At 38.0% G+C, this 18,070-nt stretch overlaps 1 protein-coding gene, 1 long non-coding RNA gene and 1 pseudogene across 2 annotated transcripts; all 3 read left to right on the forward strand.

The window, feature by feature from the left end:
- Positions 1-1,627: 1,627 nt before the first annotated feature.
- Positions 1,628-2,248, forward strand: LOC113297127. Its single transcript, XR_003333336.1, has 3 exons — positions 1,628-1,712; positions 1,824-1,887; positions 1,996-2,248. It is a non-coding gene; the product is annotated as an uncharacterized LOC113297127 (long non-coding RNA).
- A 2,903-nt stretch (positions 2,249-5,151) lies between these two features.
- On the forward strand, positions 5,152-6,808 carry LOC113294578 (annotated as a pseudogene).
- A 3,679-nt stretch (positions 6,809-10,487) lies between these two features.
- Positions 10,488-15,746, forward strand: LOC113297128 (probable protein S-acyltransferase 14). Its single transcript, XM_026545538.1, has 7 exons — positions 10,488-10,947; positions 11,177-11,426; positions 11,534-11,625; positions 13,169-13,292; positions 13,617-13,702; positions 13,794-13,859; positions 15,052-15,746. The coding sequence occupies exons 1-7, from the start codon at positions 10,738-10,740 to the stop codon at positions 15,193-15,195; spliced, it is 972 nt and encodes a 323-aa protein (XP_026401323.1). The 5' UTR covers positions 10,488-10,737; the 3' UTR covers positions 15,196-15,746.
- The last annotated feature ends 2,324 nt before the right edge of the window (positions 15,747-18,070 follow it).

Raw genomic sequence — 18,070 nt, forward strand, 5'->3', positions numbered from 1 at the left:
GTGTAACCGCTCACTACATTGATCAGGACTGGAAACTGCAGAAGAGAATACTCATGTTTTGTCAAGTTGAAGGTCACACAGGTATTGCAATCGGTGAGAAGTTGGTGGATTGTTTGGAAGATTGGGGTCTAAAAGATGTGTTTGGTGTCACTCTAGACAATGTCAGCGCCAACACAGTAGCTATGGATCATCTGAAGCAAGTTGTTACTAGCTGGACAAGATCACCAATCAGAGCTAAATATTTACATGTAACATTCTCATTTCACATCATTAATTTATTTTGGAATTTGTCACATGCATCTTATGAGTTATGACTAATTTTTCTTGATTATTTGTTTATTGTTATCAGGTGAGGTGTTCAGCCCATGTTCTTGCTCTTGTCATAAAAGATGCAGTACGACTCTTTAATGAATCTGTTAAAAGGATAAGGTCAGTTGTAAAATATGTTCTTGGTTCTCCTTCTAGGTATGAAAAGTTTAAACAATGTGCTTCCCTAGCAAAGGTAGATTATAAGAAAGCACTGAATTTAGATGTATACACTCGATGGAATAGCACTTACTTGATGTTAGAAGCTGCTCAAAGATATGAAAAAGTTTTTGCAATGTTAGCACAGATTGATAAGGACTTTCAAGAGAGGTTTATTTTTGAGCAAGACAAGGAATCTGTTTTACCAAGTGATGCTGATATTGAGGAAGCTATAGCTAGTGATGATATCTTGGAAGAAGTGGTTGAGGATATGGAAGAAGATGAAGAGGTTGAGGATATGGAAGAAGAGGTAAATAAGAAGAAGAAAAAGAAAGTAAAGACTCATGCTCCTTATGCAGAAGATTGGGCTTATGCTAGAGGTCTTGTGAAGTGTTTAAAGGTATTCTTCGATGCAACTGTAAATTTTTCTGCTTCTACACAAGTCACTACTCATTCTTTCTTATGGGAGTTGGTATTCATCCATGAACAATTAATTGAATTTAGAGAAAATGTAGCATCAGATCCATTTATTTCACGTATGTCTCGTCTTATGTTTGCCAAGTACAATAAGTATTGGGGTGTGTACGAGAAAATGAATCCTGTTATGTTTTTTGCTCAATTGTTGGATCCAAGAGAGAAACTAAAGGGGCTAGAATTTACTCTTAACTGTTTGTTTGAGAACAATTTGTGGGAGGTTCAAAGAATCATGAGAAAGGTGAAATTAGAATTTCAGGAACTCTTTGATGATTATAGTTCAGTGTATTCAACTCATGAGGAAGGGTCATCTAGTGTTGCTTCGGTAGTTGCCAGTTCAGTTAGCACGCCATCTCAAGGGTTGAAATCAAGAATTCAATCAAGGAAGAGACAGCATTGGGACAACCCAAGTTGTGTTGAAGAAGCAAGAACAACGGAGTTAGATAGGTACTTGACAGATGTGATGATGGATGGAAAAATGCGTGAAGTAGATCAAGATGATGACTTTGACATATTGGCTTGGTGGCAGGCTAATGCAAACAGGTATAAGGTACTGTCCTACATTGCAAGAGATATATTAGCCTTGCCTGTGTCTTCAGTATCCTCTGAATCAGCTTTTAGCACCGGAAAGCGCGTGCTTACTCCATGGAGAGCTTCTATGTCTACAAAGACAGTTGAGGCATTGCTTTGTACACAAAGTTATTTACAAAAACCCATGGCTCTTGATCTACTATGTGATTATGTACCTGATGATGATGGTGAAGATGCGGCAGGTACTTATTTAGGTTTTTCTTCTTTTTTGTTTTCTTTAATAGTAATTACTTTTATTGTATTGACTGAATTTTAATTATTTCTTCTTGTTTATTTTTTTTTGCATGTTGCAGTCATAATTGAGAATTTCCTAAAAGCTTGAAGTTTATTTCTTGGCTCCTTGCTAAGAAATGGAAGGTTGGTAACTTTCTTTATCTTTCTTGCTGTCCTTGTTGAAACATAATTTGGATTCATTTCTATACCAAATTCTCATTACTACTATGTAATTTATGGAAATGAATGCAGGCTAGGATTGCAAATTGCAAGTGCAGGCTTTGCAACCATCCATTTTCGTTTGCAATGATCACATTTCATTTCTTATCGTTATCGACTTGTCGTAGACAGACTTATAGTTGTGGAAATGTTGTTTTTTACTTTTTAGCAAACTGAAATTATTTTGGATTGTTGTTTTGAAGTTATGGAAATGTTGAACTTAAGTATGTATGCAACCTGAACTTATTTTGGATACATTGATCATATGGAAATGTTGTATAACTTAGTATTAATTTGTAACGTTTTCCGGGTAAAAAAACCGGTACCGGTCTTGTACCGGACCGGTACCGGCGGTACAGGTACAACACCAGGTACAAGTACAGGTACCGGTACTCAAAAAGAGGTACCGGTCAACACCAAGTACAGACACCGGTTCCATAAGAGAACCGGTCCGCACCGGAGTATGTGCAGCCCTAATTAGCCCCTGTCAGGACCGGCCCTGGGCCCATGCAGGCAATGCCTTGCATTGAGCCACAAAGTTTTGGGGGCCACATAATATATGTACTTCACATTAAAAATGAACTATAAGGGGAGTTTTCTATAACTGAAAACTTTCAAAGGGTCACTATTTCATTTTTGCAATGGGGCACAAATTAATTTTGTTAGGCTTTGTTTGTTGGTTTACAAACAAAACCGTTTTTGTTTTGTGTTTTTATACAACATACTGTTCGAGAGAAAAGGAAGAGGAGGAAAACTAAGGTTTATAAATATAAATTTGATATAACTATTTAATAACTCAATTCAAAAAATTAAAGTAATTTCTTTGTCTTGTTTATTAATTAATAATTGTTGATATTGTGTTGTCTTTGTCAATTGCATATTCAGTTTAATTAGCTTGTAAGCTTGAAATTAGTTTTGAATTTGATCTCTTATAAAATCTTAGTTTGAGAAATATTCTATGTGAGAATAACCTATGATTGCCATGTTCGGCCTAATTAGCTTCAAATGAATTTGATCAGATGTGAATATGATGTCATAAAATCTTATTATTTTTTAAATACAATATATACTTAGGTCTGCAGTTATTTCGTAGGCGTTAAACATCTCTGCCGCAACAAAAGAGATTCATTTCACTCTCCATTTCAATTTTCCGCCTGGTAGTTACCTTTCATTTAATCAAAACAAACCCAATCTACGAGACCAGAAGTTACATATCGAATACGTCATGTTTTGCAAATATGAACTATGCATCGCTCACATGGTTTCGTATGAAAAATGTTCATACACAATTACTTTTCGAGCAATTACAATGAATGTTTTTCTAGTTAATATAAGATTAATCGTCTTATATGTTAATTTTGTAAAAAGACTAATACATGTAAAACTAGATTTTGTGCCCGTGCATTTTTGTTCTTTGAACTATATTTTTGATTTAATAAAGTTCGGTTTCGGCTTCGTCTCGCCACGCCTCGCCCTGTCCCGATATGAATTGGTAAAGCTCGGCTTCGCCTCGCCCCGTCCCAATATGAATTGGTAAAGATCGGTTTCCCCTCGCCCGGTCCCAATAATTTGGTGTGGCTCGGCTTCGCCTCGCCCTATTCCGATTTGAATTGGTAAAACTCGGCTTCGCCTCGCCCCGTCCCAATATGAATTGGTAAAGATTGGTTTCCCCTCGCCCGGTTCCAACAATTTGGTGTGGCTCGGCTTCGCCTCGCCCTGTCCCGTTACTTAGAATTTTTGATTTGGTTAACCATATTAAATATGAAGATAAAATCTAAATTTAAATATGAAAATAAAATTCAAGTGTAAAAGATACACAATACCAAAAATGTATACGGTTAGGCTCCGTCATAATCCATTATACGGTTGAATGGTGATTGAAAAAGTATAACCTTTTCAAGTATTATCAAGCTGATATAATTCAACCAAAATCCATCAATCAAAATGTATCCATACAATCGTGTTAATCGTATCCATTCACATACCTAGAATCTTAATGGATCATTTGAGTTACTAAAATAAATAAATTTTAGTTAGGAAACGTGTTGATAGAAAAACCGTAGTGGTGCTACGCATTGGGCGGATCCGAAAACCGTTCGCTGTCATTTTTTTTTAACCATATTTTTGGTTTGGTGTGATATGGCTTCGCCTTGCCCCATCGTCATACACTTTTTATTTGGCGTGGCTCGGCATCGCCTTGCCCCGTCCCAATGCATGCTTAGGATTTTTGAATTGGTGAGGTGTCCATATACATTTTTGATTTGGTGTCGCACGGCATCGCTCGCCACGTCGCATTTTGGATTTGGTTTGATATGTCGCCAAAATTGCCGACAGTAGTTTATGGCTTTATGCCTTCAACAGCAAGCTATCCTACCATTATTGAATATATATATATAATATATCAACAGTATTTGGATACAAAAGCAGATAGAAGTTTATACGACTCTTGTCATTCCAAAACAGTAGATGGATAAAAAAACTTCAGTAACTTCACCCGGAAACACCGATAAAAAAAAATTCACCCGGAAACAATCACCAATATTAGAGTTTTACGGATTTTAGATATATAAAGAAGAACAAAACTAGTGACAAAACCCCTAGGTGAACAAACTAGTGATAAGAAAAAACCGGACATATTATTTCTACCAAATAAAAACCGTTTCAAATAAAACTGGGACAAAAATCCCAAGTCAAATGATAATTAGCAAATTTAACTTTTTTTTTTATTTTTAAAAAATCCAAATGTACCCTTTTATCTTTTTTTTTTCTTCTTCTTCTTCTTCTTCTTCTTCTTCTCTGATTTCTTCTTTCTTCCGTCTCCTTCTCCCACCACCTTCATCAGCAGCAGCAACAATGGATCTCCACGAGAAGAACGTCGCTGATTCAAGAGATGAAGAATTCGAGAGACGTTTTCTCTCAATCATTAGTTCATTCATTTCCCTAAAACTGAGAAAAGAAAGAGAAAGCAGCAGCCGCTGCTGTTAAATCCGAGAGACCAGATCGAGACGCTGATTGAGAAATTGAGAAGGAAATAAGATTTGAGATGATGTTCATAGAGCGTAGAGAGGAAGAATCAGCAAAAAACTGTTGCTAGAATTTATTGAGATCGAGAAACAATGAAGAAATTAGGGTTTATGTTCTGATGCTGAGCTGTGGCTGCTTTTGATTCAAGAATACAGATAAAGACAGATGGAGAGTTGGGTTTGGTGCTGTTTAAGAAGACCTGTTGCTGTTAATCTCAGAGATGAAGAGGAAATTTATGAAATCAGGGTTTCGATTTGAATCTCCAAACGAAGAACAGGAAGGTAATTGGGTCTGTCGATAAGAGCAGAATCAAACAAGAAATTGGTGATGTTAATCTCAGAAGACCTGTTGGGTTTGGTGAACAAGTTGTTGCTGGTTGGCCTTCTTGGCTTAGTGTTGTTGCTCGTGAAGCTATTCATGGTTGGATTCCTCTTCGTGCTGAAAGTTTCGAGAAATTGGAAAAGGTAAGGGTTTTTTCTTCTTCTTTTGTTATTTTGCTACTATTTTTTATTGTTCTTGAATTGCTCATTTCTGGTCTAATTTGTGTCGCTATACATCGGAATGTTGAAGTGGATTAGTACGTCGACAAGGTATTTTTGTATTTGTTCATGTGCTGCAATTATGTGAATAGTGCAATTTTCTGGCTGTATCTTTAGATTGGACAAGGTACATACAACAGTGTTTTCTGAGCACGAGAGCTTGCAACTGGGAGGATGCTTGCCTTAAAGAAATTTCGGTTCGATAACTTTGAGCCAGAAAGTGTGAGATTTATGTCGCGGGAAATAATGATTCTCCGTAAACTGGAGGGACTAATTACTTCTAGACGGTAAACTAGTGTATATCTTGTTTTCGAGTACATGGAACATGATATTGCTGGTTTATCATCTTGTCCTGACATCAAGTTCAGTGAATCACAGGTTCGTATATATGGAACTCTTGATGTGTGTTCTAGTATTCGGGAATTACCAATGTTAAAGGGTTTGATTTGTTCATGTTGTGTAGGTTAAATGCTATATGCATCAACTACTATCTGGCCTTGAACACTGTCATTCAAGAGGTATAATGCACAGAGATATCAAGGGATACAACCTTCTTGTTAGTGATGATGGAGCTCTGAAGATAGCTGATTTTGGCCTGGCAAATTTTGTTAGTGTCGGGCACATTCAACCATTAACTAGTCGAGTTGTTACTTTATGGTATCGGCCTCCTGAACTTTTGCTTGGATCCACCAGTTATGGGCAATCTGTTGATCTATGGAGTGTTGGTTGTTTATTCTGTTGATATGCTGTGTGTTTGACTCAAAGGGTTCAGGTTGCTGATGTGGTTGATTGGGTCTGTGGTGTTGAATACCAACTCGCAGATGGAAGGAAATGAAGTATGATAGGAGCAGTTGTTGTTGCTTAAATGAAAGGGTTGCATGAAGTGGTTTTAGGCTGATCTCGGAAGCCGAGGAAGGACATAATTTGCTGGAGAAGGCAGTAAAGAAGTGCAGCAGAAGTTACAGGAAAGTATGAGAGACAGTGCTGCTGTTGTTGCAATAGAAGTGCAATGCAGGGAAAGAGGTTCAGGTGATGGCAGTGATTGCAGGCCAGCTGAATGAGTTGGCGTTGCTGCAATGTAGAGAAGGAATGAAGCTGGTGATATGCTGTTGTTGTAGAGAATGTGCAAGAAGTCGAGCTGAATTTGCAGAGAAGCTTATGCTGTAAGCAGTGATAATGGCAGTTACAATTGTGGTCTGTGATTGGGGTTTTGTCGCATACTGTTCAGGCCAGAGTATAAGGAGAAACGAGGGTTTCCGCTACAGATTAGTGAAATTCAGTGAAAGAGCTGGACATGGAAAGAGTTAAGAGCTTTCTGAGCTGAGATGCAAGATGGATGGTTTGATTTGGGTTCAGCTGATTAACGGAAGGATCAACAAGGGAGTAGATGCATGTGCAGTGACTGGTGCAGGTGGTGTTAGCTCAAGTGCAGGATTGTGCAGTTGCAGCATTGGTGGTGACTGAGCTAGCCGTGTTATAGGTGGTTGTGGTCATGATAACTAGATAAAGATGGTGATGTGTTGGGGTTGCTTGCAATTGAGATTTTGAGTACAAGACTGAGCCATGAAAGAAGAAAACAAGGTCGTGTGCTGGTGGAATTGTAAACAAAAGAGCAAGGAAGGGAAGATAATATGATGCTGGTGGAATTTTTGCTGGTGTATGAGCATCAAGGAAGCAGTATTGTTGTTACCGAGCTGCTGTAACGCAGCAAGACTCTGCAATGTAATGAAGGTGTTGCAGGTAAGAACTGATGGTGCTGATGAGTTCGTGCTGAAGAGAATGGAAGATTGCGGTTGCGGATGTTGCACCTAGAAGACAGAGAAGTTGGTTTGTTGGTGGGAATGGATTGAAGAGGATATGGAGCAATAGTGGACATTTGCACCTGAACTGAAGGGAGATGCCGCTATTGCCGAGAGAAAATGAAGTTGCAAGAACTGAAATGGCAGCTGTTAGTGTGATGAAACCAATTATGGTTTCATCTTATTAATGATGAAACCAAAATCGGTTTCATCGTATTTCAACGATGTATTTCTATCCATGAACATGTATAATACCTCTTATAATTCTTCTTGCAGGTGAATTCTCACGAAACCAAGATGAAACCAAAATCGGTTTCATCGTATTTATGATGACTAATTTTTTAGGTGGTGGTGGGCGGTCGTGGTGCTGGTGGCAGTGCGGCGGGTGTTGGCGGTGGTGCTGACTGGTAGCGGTGGTGATGCAATTGCTCAGTATCGGTGGCGGCGGTAGTCGGAGACGGCGACAGTAATCGGAGGCGGCGGCGGTGGTGGTCAGAGGTGGCGACGGCGACGGTTGTGGTGGGCGACGGCGGAGGTGGTCGACGATGGTGGTGGCGGAGGTGGTCGACGGTGGTGGTCGGCGGTGGCGCTGTTGCTGGTGGTTTGTTGTTGTTAGTGATAGTATATTTAAAAGTGGGGTTGATTTTTGTTTTTGTTGGGGTGATTTAAATACTAAAAGGGTAGTTTAGACAGTTTATGATATTTGGGGTTTTTGTATCACTTTTGTTTGGATGGGTTTTTTGTGATGGGTTATAACCCCTTTGGGGTTATAACCCGCGGACCGAAAACGAAACTAGTCAAATAAAACCAAGGTGACCAAACATGTGGTACAAAAAATCCAGCCATATTATTTTTAATAAATGAAATCCATTTAATTAAAAAGTGACACAAAAACTCCAGGTCAAATAATAATGTGCAAATTTAGTTTTTATTACTTTAAAAAAAACCAAACATACCCTTTTTACCTTGTCTTCTTCTTCTCTCCTTTCTTTTTTCTATTTATGCGGTCTTCATCTCCCCACCACCATTAACACCAGCAGCAACAAATATCTCTCCATGAACACCATCGCAACACCTCCGTCACCACCAACAACAACACCTCTGTCACCACCAACAGCAACACCTTCGTCTCCTCCACGAAACCTTCGTCTCTTTTTCTTCTATTTCTATTCAGATCTATCACCAACAGTAGCTCCGCCACCATCAAACCAACCGATGTGTCCAGATCCGCCACCAACAGAACCTCCGTCTCCTCCATTAACACCATCATCACCTCCTTCTCCTCCATTAACACCATCATCACCTTCTTCTTCTCCGTCTACAGATTTTCCATCAACAACACCGCCTCCTCTTATTTTTGTTTTTCCCACCAGTACATCAGATCCGCCACCAACACTACTTCTACCTCCTCCTTTTATCATCTAAAACCACCACCAATACCTTCAAATCGGCCACCAACAACACCTCATCTACAATCAACACCAGTACTTGCAGATCCGCTCCCAACATCACCTCCGCCTCCTCGTTCAATCCTCTACAATCACCACCACCACCACCTTATGATGTTTTCATCACCAGCAAATGATGATACATCTTCAAAGTCGAAATCAATATTGTATTGGGAAATGACAGATTTATGATGAAACCAAAATTGGTTTCATCAAATTCTGACAGTTTTGGTTGGTGAAAACAGTAAACTAATGATGAAACCAAATTTGGTTTCATCATAAACTTGCCTATTTTCTGTCATGAAACCAAAGATTTTAATGATGAAACCAAATTTTTGGTTTCACCTGATTTTTTTCTAGTTTATTCGGTCTGACTTAGAAGACGGCATGTTTGGTTTCATCATTGAAGTTATGTTTGTGAAATGACAATATGTGATTTCGATTTTATGTACAATGGTGGTTTTGATTATATGTGTGTATGAATTGGGAGAATGTGTATAGCAGGGTCTGGTACTGGTACTCCAGGTATTGATGAAGAAGTTTTGTTGGTAGTGGTGGCCTTAACTGAAGTTATGGAAGTGATAAAGAATGGATTAACTGAGTAAGGGTGGTGCTAATGCAATGAGAGTTGTAGTTGAGCTTCAGGTGTTGCATAAAGGACTGGTATGGGTTACAATTAAAGAGGTGTATGTCTGCATTGTTAAAAGTGTAATGAATTGGCTGAAGTTGATGAAACCTAATTAGGTTTCATCGTATATTTTTCATTTTGTTGAATATTAATATCTGTGAAGCCAATTTTTGATGGTGGGATACAGGTGGATTATTTTTTGTTGAAACTGGTTGTAGTTGAGGGGGTAATGGTAGTGGTGGTTGTGGTGCTGGTGGTTGTGGCAGCGATGGGGGTGGTGCAGTTGACGGTGGTGGTAGGTTTCATCTTATTGTGGATTGTTTTTTGTTGAAAGTAGTCTTAGTTAAGGAGGTAATGGTAGTGGTGGTTGTGGTGATTATGGTTGTGGTGGCGATGGGGGCGGTGCAGTTGACGGTGGTGGAAGGTTTCATCTTATTGTGTTTCATTTTTTCTTCTTCTTCTTTCTCCTTTCTTTTATGATGAAACCAAAATTTGGTTTCATCTTATTTTGGTGAAACCAATTTTTGGTTTCATCATTTTTCTGGTGGTGGCGCGGTGGTGGTCGGTGGAGCCGATGAAGGTGGTCGGTGGCGGCGGCGGCGAAGGTGGTCGGTGGCGGCGACGACGACAGGCGGTGGTGGTGTTGCTGGTGGTGGGTTGTTGTGCGTGGTGATAATATAATAAAATTTAAAGGTTGGGTTGATTTTTGTTTTTGTTGGGGTGATTTAAATAGTAGAAGCGTAATGTAGACAATTTATGTTAAATGGGGTTTTTGTGAACATTTTGTTTTGGTGGAGTTTTTGTGCATGGATGTGACATCTTTGGGGTTATAACTCGCGGACCGTTGAGAAAAATCATTTTTTTCTCTCCTTTGATCAAAAGTGAAACGGAACAATTATGTGAGTGGGTGAAAGTCACCGTTCAACGTGGAGCCTAAGGATGGGGGCCAATTTGTTTTTTCTTGCATCGAGCCATCAATTTGTCAGGACCGGGCCTGGCCCCTGTAACAGGTTACTTTGTAAAACTGTTGGCGCTGCCTACTTAAAATATTTTAGTTCGTGTAAACACTTGGAAGTGGTTGAACTTGGAAAACTTGAAATTTAGACTATCTCTTTTCTTTTTCATTATTTTATTTTTAACCCTCAAAAACCTAAAATATAAAATATACTGCAATACTCTGGGAAATGGAATTCCGTTCCCTATTTGGAATTCCTGAACCCAAACCTAATATTACTAAAATTACAGAAACCCTATTAGATATACTCTGAATACCGCTCTGGATCAATAAGAGAGAAATCTTGAATTTCAATACTTGTTATTGATTGTTATCTCAGAGTATGCACAGATCCGGAGTCACAATGGCTTGGAATGTATTCAAATTTTGTACGGCTTTACGTGGTCTTGGTTCTATAATGATCTTTCTTGTTCTTGGTATTATTAGTGTTACTTACTATGCTGTTGTAATTACAAATTATGGTCCAGCTTTGTTTGATGGTGCTCTTGATTCAATTATATCTCTTTCTGTCTTGATTCCGTTTCATTTCCTGGTAATTTATTCCTCTTTTGTTGACCATTTTTTTTTGTCTAAATTTTGCATAAAAATAGCTCCTTTGTATTTATAATCACTGGGTCTTGAGAACTTTTGGAATTTTAGTTGCCAAGTCAAGATTACTACAAGTTTCGAAGTTGACTATTCTGGTGCAATTTTGTGTCATAATCCTAGCTAATTAATTGCTAAACCTCCGACTTAGCTAGTCCTTTTGTTTGATCTTGCAGCTGGTGATGTTGTTGTGGAGCTACTTTTCAGTTGTTTTTACAGATCCTGGTGGTGTTCCTCCAAAGTGGAGGCCTTCTGCTATTGACGAGGAGAGCGGTGATATAGATCCTATGGTAGGGTTAGAATTTGATGGTGCATCTTCAGGTTTGCAGCAATCTTCTATGCTTGGCGATCCTGCAAACCCGGGAGTTCGAATTTGCAGGAAGTGCAATCAGCTGAAACCGCCTCGTTGTCATCACTGTTCTGTTTGTGAGCTCTTGATTCTCTAGATGCAATTCTCTTGATAGATGGCCAATGTTGTTTTATGGAAGGAAGAATAGATTTTGCTGACATTTTTTGTTTCTTTGTGGTTTTAGGTGGGAGATGCATTTTGAAAATGGACCACCATTGCGTGTGGGTTGTCAACTGTGTTGGAGCATTAAACTATAAGTATTTCCTTTTATTCTTGGTACGTTATTTTCCATTAATTTTTATTTTGTTTAGGAGACACATCAACTACATAATTTTTTCTCTAATAAATCGTGTTGTGTTGTATAGAAGTATTCCTCCCAGTATTCATCTCAGTGAATCTCTCAAAACCAAACCCAAATAAGGAATCTATCGTGAAAGATAAAAAAAGGTGCTAACATGATGTTGGTATTTTAACTGGGTCAAAATTTAAGAAGAAGCAATTATCTAGATATGTACGAGTTTGATGAGATCCTTGCTGCAAATTATTATTGAGTCAAATATTGTGGGCACAGCAATGTTAAATCCTGATGTCGTCCTGTCTTTTAATTTTTATGCTGTATCAAGAGTTCTCAATCTATATCATTATGCACGTGTGAGAATCTATTACCTGCACAGAGCTTGGATTCACTTTAGTGTTAATCCAACAACATTTATCAGAGTGATATAGGGTATCTTTGTATATATTAACAATATAAGGCCTTGTCACATCACTTGTTCATTGAGATATCATTGCTTGTGGCAGCTCGAGGTCCTACTCATTTCAATTACTTAGTGATGGCAAGAGAATCTTGTTTTAGTGTGCCCTGTCAAGAACATAACTTATCAGATTTGGTAAAAGTACTTGATTTCATTGAATTTTACACTTGCCAACATGGCGTATATATATTTTAGTTATTTTGAGAACATTGATTTCTGTCAAGCGTCCATGTTTTGACTATACTTCTGCTCCTTTAGGTTGGTTTGTTGGAAAATAGTTGATACTTTTAAAAAGAAGGTAAAGCTCATTGTAAGGTTAAGCACATGATTGTGCCTCTGGCCTTATCTGTGTTGGTGGGATTATTTTTCGAGGTAGCTTTTTGGGGTCAATGGGAGAAGAGGGGCTCATTATTATTCTGGTGATGTGTTTTGTTTTCGTTGAGTGAACCGAGTGTTCCTTAGCCTTGACGTAGGCACCTAGTTTTTTCATGGCATCATGTTCCAAAACCATATAGCACCTTCTTTATGTGGCAAAGCTTTCTATCACTCCCTGGAGGTTTGGATCAGGTAGTTTTTCTGTCACGTGAACATCTGTCTTAATGACTTCTTACTGGAAACTGCACTCTTTCTGGTTTCTGCAAAATAAATGTAATACCCTAAAGTGAACCCGATTTAGCTACCTAACTGTGCCATCTCTAAAATATGAACTTTATCCCGGTTGCCTAATCTTCTAGTGGGAAGATCAACCACTTCAGAAGAGAGAAAGAACACTATTCTTTGTGTTCAAACTCCCTAACCAACAAATAGATTCAGTGGCACATCAGTGATGGCTCACACCAAGGAGTTCAAAACTGGGATCTTACATTATGGCCCACACCAAGGAGTTCAAGACTGGGATCTTACATTATCTGCACATGTGGAAACTTGAGTACTTACTAACGTTGCAATTTTTGCATATGGGCATGATTTGAGTTTTACTCTTTTATCCCTTGTAGTTTATGGGCTTTCGATAAAATTCAAACTGCAATACTGATGCTTTTCTTACTAAATTTCTATCATTGCAGTTCTATACATTTCTAGAGACAGCTATGGTCACCTTGTCCTTGTTGCCTAGTTTTATTGCCTTCTTTTCTGATGGAGAGATACCTGGTACACCAGGGACACTTGCTACGACGTTTCTTTCATTTGGTGAGGGCTAAGGAATAAGGTTTCTTATTTATTACTCCATGTAGTGCTTTACTTTACTTCATGGTACACCATGGAGTACTTTACTTCATGTTTCCTGATTAAACTTAACGCAATGTACTCAGTAAATCCATTGTTAACATTAAGATTTTCAGAAGTTGGCATACAATACATGAAAGTGTTGTCTCCAAGCAAATGGAACTTCTTCATAGTTTCTCAATTGTTAGTTGTCCTTTCGCACTTAAATCACGTCTTCAACACTTGACGTCAAAATGCCGCTTTTTTTGTTGTTGACCCTAATTTCTTTCAACTCTTTGCTCCATGTAGTGCTGAACTTAGCATTCTCATTGAGTGTTATGGGATTTCTAATCATGCATATATCACTTGTGGCGGGTAATACGACCACTATTGAGGTATAATGCTCTGTCATCGCTATATCTTCTGGCCAACAGTTTATGGTTTTTGATATTTATGGTTTTTCTGTTGTCTTTTCCATGTGATCAGGCATATGAGAAGAAGACAACTCCAAAATGGAGATATGATCTTGGAAGGAGAAGAAATTTTGAGCAGGTTTGTCCATTCCCCTGCTAATTCTTTTGCTATATTTGTTGTATTTGGTCTTCTTACTAAATAGTAAACTCAAATGCTTAAAATCACATATATTATTAAGAGGGAGATCCCCTTGACATGCTTATTTGGACACTTTTAATTGGCATTCTACCTGGATCCCCAAAGTTTGAACACCCAATGGCTGCTTTTTGGGGATGATAGCACCTTGAGTAGTACATTTTCACCAAAAGTCAGTTCACTCTAAAATTTGTAAACCATCATCAATGTATTGAAACACCAACTTTGATTAAACATCATATCATAATATAGTCCATGGATGGCACGGTTATACGTTATAGAATGAGTTGATCTTTGGTGAAGATATTCTACTGGATATGTATATTATATTGTCATCACCTGGAATCAGCTCACGACCTTTCATCATACGGGTAATATGAAGAGCATCATTGTGTGCATGTCAACGCAGCACTTCAGTCATGGTCTTTGTTTGCCAGATATTTTGATCCAGTCATGACTCATAAATAAACCTGATCAGGTTGGGTCGCCAAGTGGTAGTCTTGCCCACCACATTCACAATGTGTCCTTCCATCTTTGTACTCTATTTTGAGTTTCAGCAACAATCTTTTGTTTCTTAGAGATGATAAGATGAGAATGCAATTTTTTTTTGATATAATATGGACAAGATGAGTATGGTCATTTTCGATTATTTCTTTTTTCTTAGAGATGATAAGACTCCAAAGAGATTTAACCGACTTTACCTGTAAATCACTGTTTTTGTTGGTCGCACCTGAATAATTGATATGCTGAATTGATGTAGACTGAACACTTGGGTTTCCTTCCTCTTCCTCTTTTTGTTTGGTGTCCTACTTCCTTGTTACTTTCTGGCATAAGGTTAAACGGCGTATCTCCTCCTAGAACCAGGAACTGCAACATGAACTAAATGCTTTTCTAATCCAAAGAAAAGTTTGTAAATGAGACAACACTGATATTGCTTAATGCCCACCTGAATTCTTTGTTAGTGCTGAAATTAAAGCATATGAAAATTAAATTAAGTTGGTCCAAATTGCGGATACTTTTTACCTGTAACTAGAATGTGGAACTACAAGATCTTGTGAGGTTTCTTTCCAATTATCTTTTTAATTTACATCTAACGGCACTTTTCTCGTGTACTTCCTTCTCTCCCTCTCTCTAGGTGTTTGGCACAGATAAAAAATACTGGTTCATCCCTGCTTACTCAGAAGAGGACCTTAGACGGATGCCTGCACTTCAGGGTCTTGAATATCCGTCAAGGCCCGAGTTGGACATACAAGGATTTGAACATCTTCTTTCTGGGTAGATCGTGAAAAGTTATTTCTCCGTGAAGCAAAGCATCCAATTTCCTTATACAAAGCATGTCTGTCGGCTGGACACACATAGCTTTTGCCCACTGAACAGATTCTGATGGATACTTGTGATTGCCATCTTCGGTCCGTTCTTTCAAACGGAACCCACTGAGAGACAAGCTGACCATATTTGTAACATAAATTACCCAACCCTATGTCCTGTCGGAATGTTTTCGTTGTAAGAAAGGGAAGAATCATAGTCATTCGAGGGTGGATATTACTGAACTCCTCAAGGAACTTTCTGCTCCTGCTGGGTTTCTTTCTTTTTTCATGTTCTGTTCATAAGTGAGTTGCTTGTTTATGTTGGAGGTCGAATAGAATTGAAAGCAGTAGTCTGGCAGTATTGAGCAAAATCAAGGTTTTCTTAGGTTGTATCTGTTTTTAGTGAAAATTGTTTCTCATCCAGTTGGCAAAAACTGTGAAATGCGAGGATGAATATTTGGATTATAGTCTTCTGTTTTTGTTTTGAACACCTCTGTGAAGACATACATGAAGTACTCGTGCACTTCCCTACTAGTCTGAGTTCTTAGTAATCTTTCTAATACAAAGCAATGGAGTATCAAGTTCAAGGATCAAATTCCTTTAGAATCTCAAGGTATGATATTTTCAAGAAAAAAAGTAAAAAATAAATAAAAATGGCTTTCTTGGATGTGGCCCTGCTTTTTCTTACAATCGTGATATAGTGGCGGCCGGTTTTATTAGAGGGGCGGCAATGTGATAATAGTGTCCCTCTAATTAGTTAGGGGATATCCTGTAGGGGATGTAAATTGATTAGATTACCCTCCCCATTTTCTTAACCTAAATCAAAGCTAAATTGAAAATTTGTTTTCTTTCTTCTTCTCTCCTCCTCCTCCCATCAACCGTAACCTTCATTAAAACTCAAAATTTCATCGTCTTTGATTAATCGACGATTCGAAAATTAATCAAGTGTAGTGTAATGACTTATATGAGGTATGTTTTGATTTTTGAAAAACCAAGTTACGATTTAGTTTATTTTGTTCGATTTAAATTTAATTTCTATTAAAAATTAGGGTTTTAGATGAAAATTGAAATTGAAATTACTTGGTTTATGTGAGTTACGGTTGATTTTAACTCAATACGAACCGTAACTGGAGATTTTGATGTTGTTACGGTTGGTAATTGAACTATTACCAACCGTATGTTCTTATATCTGAGAATTTTCTTCAGTTACGTTTTGTTTTTCAACTGTAAGTGAACTTACGGTTGATGTCGATACCAGAATTACGAACCGTAAATAACCCTGGAACCCAGAGTTCAGAAAAGTCACCAATTACGGTTCATAACTAAAATTCGAGATGAACCATAAATACTGTTACGGTTGGTGACCATTTTAGTTTACGAACCGTAACTAAGTTACGGTTCGTCTCGAGCATTTGGTTACCAACCGTAACTGGTTTTACGATTGGGTTTTCCCCAAATTTAACCAGTTACTATTGGTAGTTCATATTTTACGAACCATAACTAAGATTTACGGTTGATTACGAGCAAACTTCCAACCGTAATTAGCACTGAAAATATAAAAAAATGGATTTATTTTTAAACTCTAAAATCTGATTTTGTTTTGATTTAGAGTTAATATAAGTGAAAATTAATCATTATCACTAAACTAGATTACCAACACTAAACTAGATTATCAACACTAAACTAGATTATCAACACTAAACTATGTAATGGTTAATTAGTCATTTTCAGTTTTTTGGATAAGGGGCACTTCAAATTACCATGTAATGATCCTTTTTGTCCTATTACCCGCCGTCCCTCTAATAAAATCTGCCGCCCCTATAACAGGTTTATTAACTTTAACCGATAAAAATAACTAATTTAGCTAACCTAAGAGATCCTTATAATAATATAACCGGAAATGATTTATATCCCGCGGGTTGTACCGAGTGAAAGAGTGGGGTGGATCCACACTAAACCCGCCCCCTACAAAATCGCCCGGGTTGGGAGGGCTCCCACCCCACTCTCTCACTCGGTACAACCTGCGGGATATGTAGCACTTCCGTAATATGACTCATAATATTATGAGGGAGAATCTATATATATATATTAATAGGAAAGATAAATTTCATTCAAATTTCAACTCTGTATTACATGAAGTTTCTCTTTAATAAGAGTATCTAACCACATCGGAATTTCAGAAACTGAATAAGACCTTGCTGTACAAATTGCATCCTTAGCTAAAAGATCTGATGCGCAGTTTGTTTCTCTGGGTACATGAATGGCTTCATAGTTATTAAAAGAGTTAAGACAGTCAAGAAAATCTCTAATGATTGAGTTATTCTTCCATTTAACAACTTCTACTTTTCCTTTCAAGGCATTTATGACGTTGAGGCAGTCCCCTTCAATTTGAAGGTTGATGATATTTTTCCTTCTTGCTGTATGGATTGCTTCAAGAGCTGTTAATGCGTCAGCCTGTTCTGCATCTCCAGCTACTGCTGGAAATCTCTAGGCTCACTGGAATTCACCTGCATCATTAATCATCATTAGTGCTCCACCCATACATTTAGTTTCTTTACAAAAAGAAGCATCAAAATTAATCTTCATATAACCCTCCATAGGAGTCTGCCATGGCACAGAAGCTCTCTCTGGTTTCTTGACTTCTATGTGTTCTGATTTTTGTGCTAACATCATTCCAGTCTTGAACTGACTGCTTAATCAATTGCACAATTTTATTAACCTGCAAAGTCACATTATCGAAAACCACATCACATCTCATTTTCGATATCTGCCATAGGGTATGAGTTATTAATACCAACATGTTCTGTGGAATAGACAAACAACTATTTGATCAAGTGCCAAGCCTAT

Source organism: Papaver somniferum, chromosome 7, assembly GCF_003573695.1.
Source record: "Papaver somniferum cultivar HN1 chromosome 7, ASM357369v1, whole genome shotgun sequence".
Lineage (NCBI taxonomy): Eukaryota > Viridiplantae > Streptophyta > Magnoliopsida > Ranunculales > Papaveraceae > Papaver > Papaver somniferum.

What these genes read in the sequence shown, in the direction of transcription:
- LOC113297128 (XM_026545538.1), top strand. Translation starts at nt 10,738, where the DNA reads ATGCACAGATCCGGAGTCACAATGGCTTGGAATGTATTCAAATTTTGT. An exon ending in TGATTCCGTTTCATTTCCTG is followed by an intron (nt 10,948 to 11,176) that starts GTAATTTATTCC and finishes TTGATCTTGCAG; the next exon opens with CTGGTGATGTTGTTGTGGAG. An exon ending in TTGTCATCACTGTTCTGTTT is followed by an intron (nt 11,427 to 11,533) that starts GTGAGCTCTTGA and finishes TTGTGGTTTTAG; the next exon opens with GTGGGAGATGCATTTTGAAA.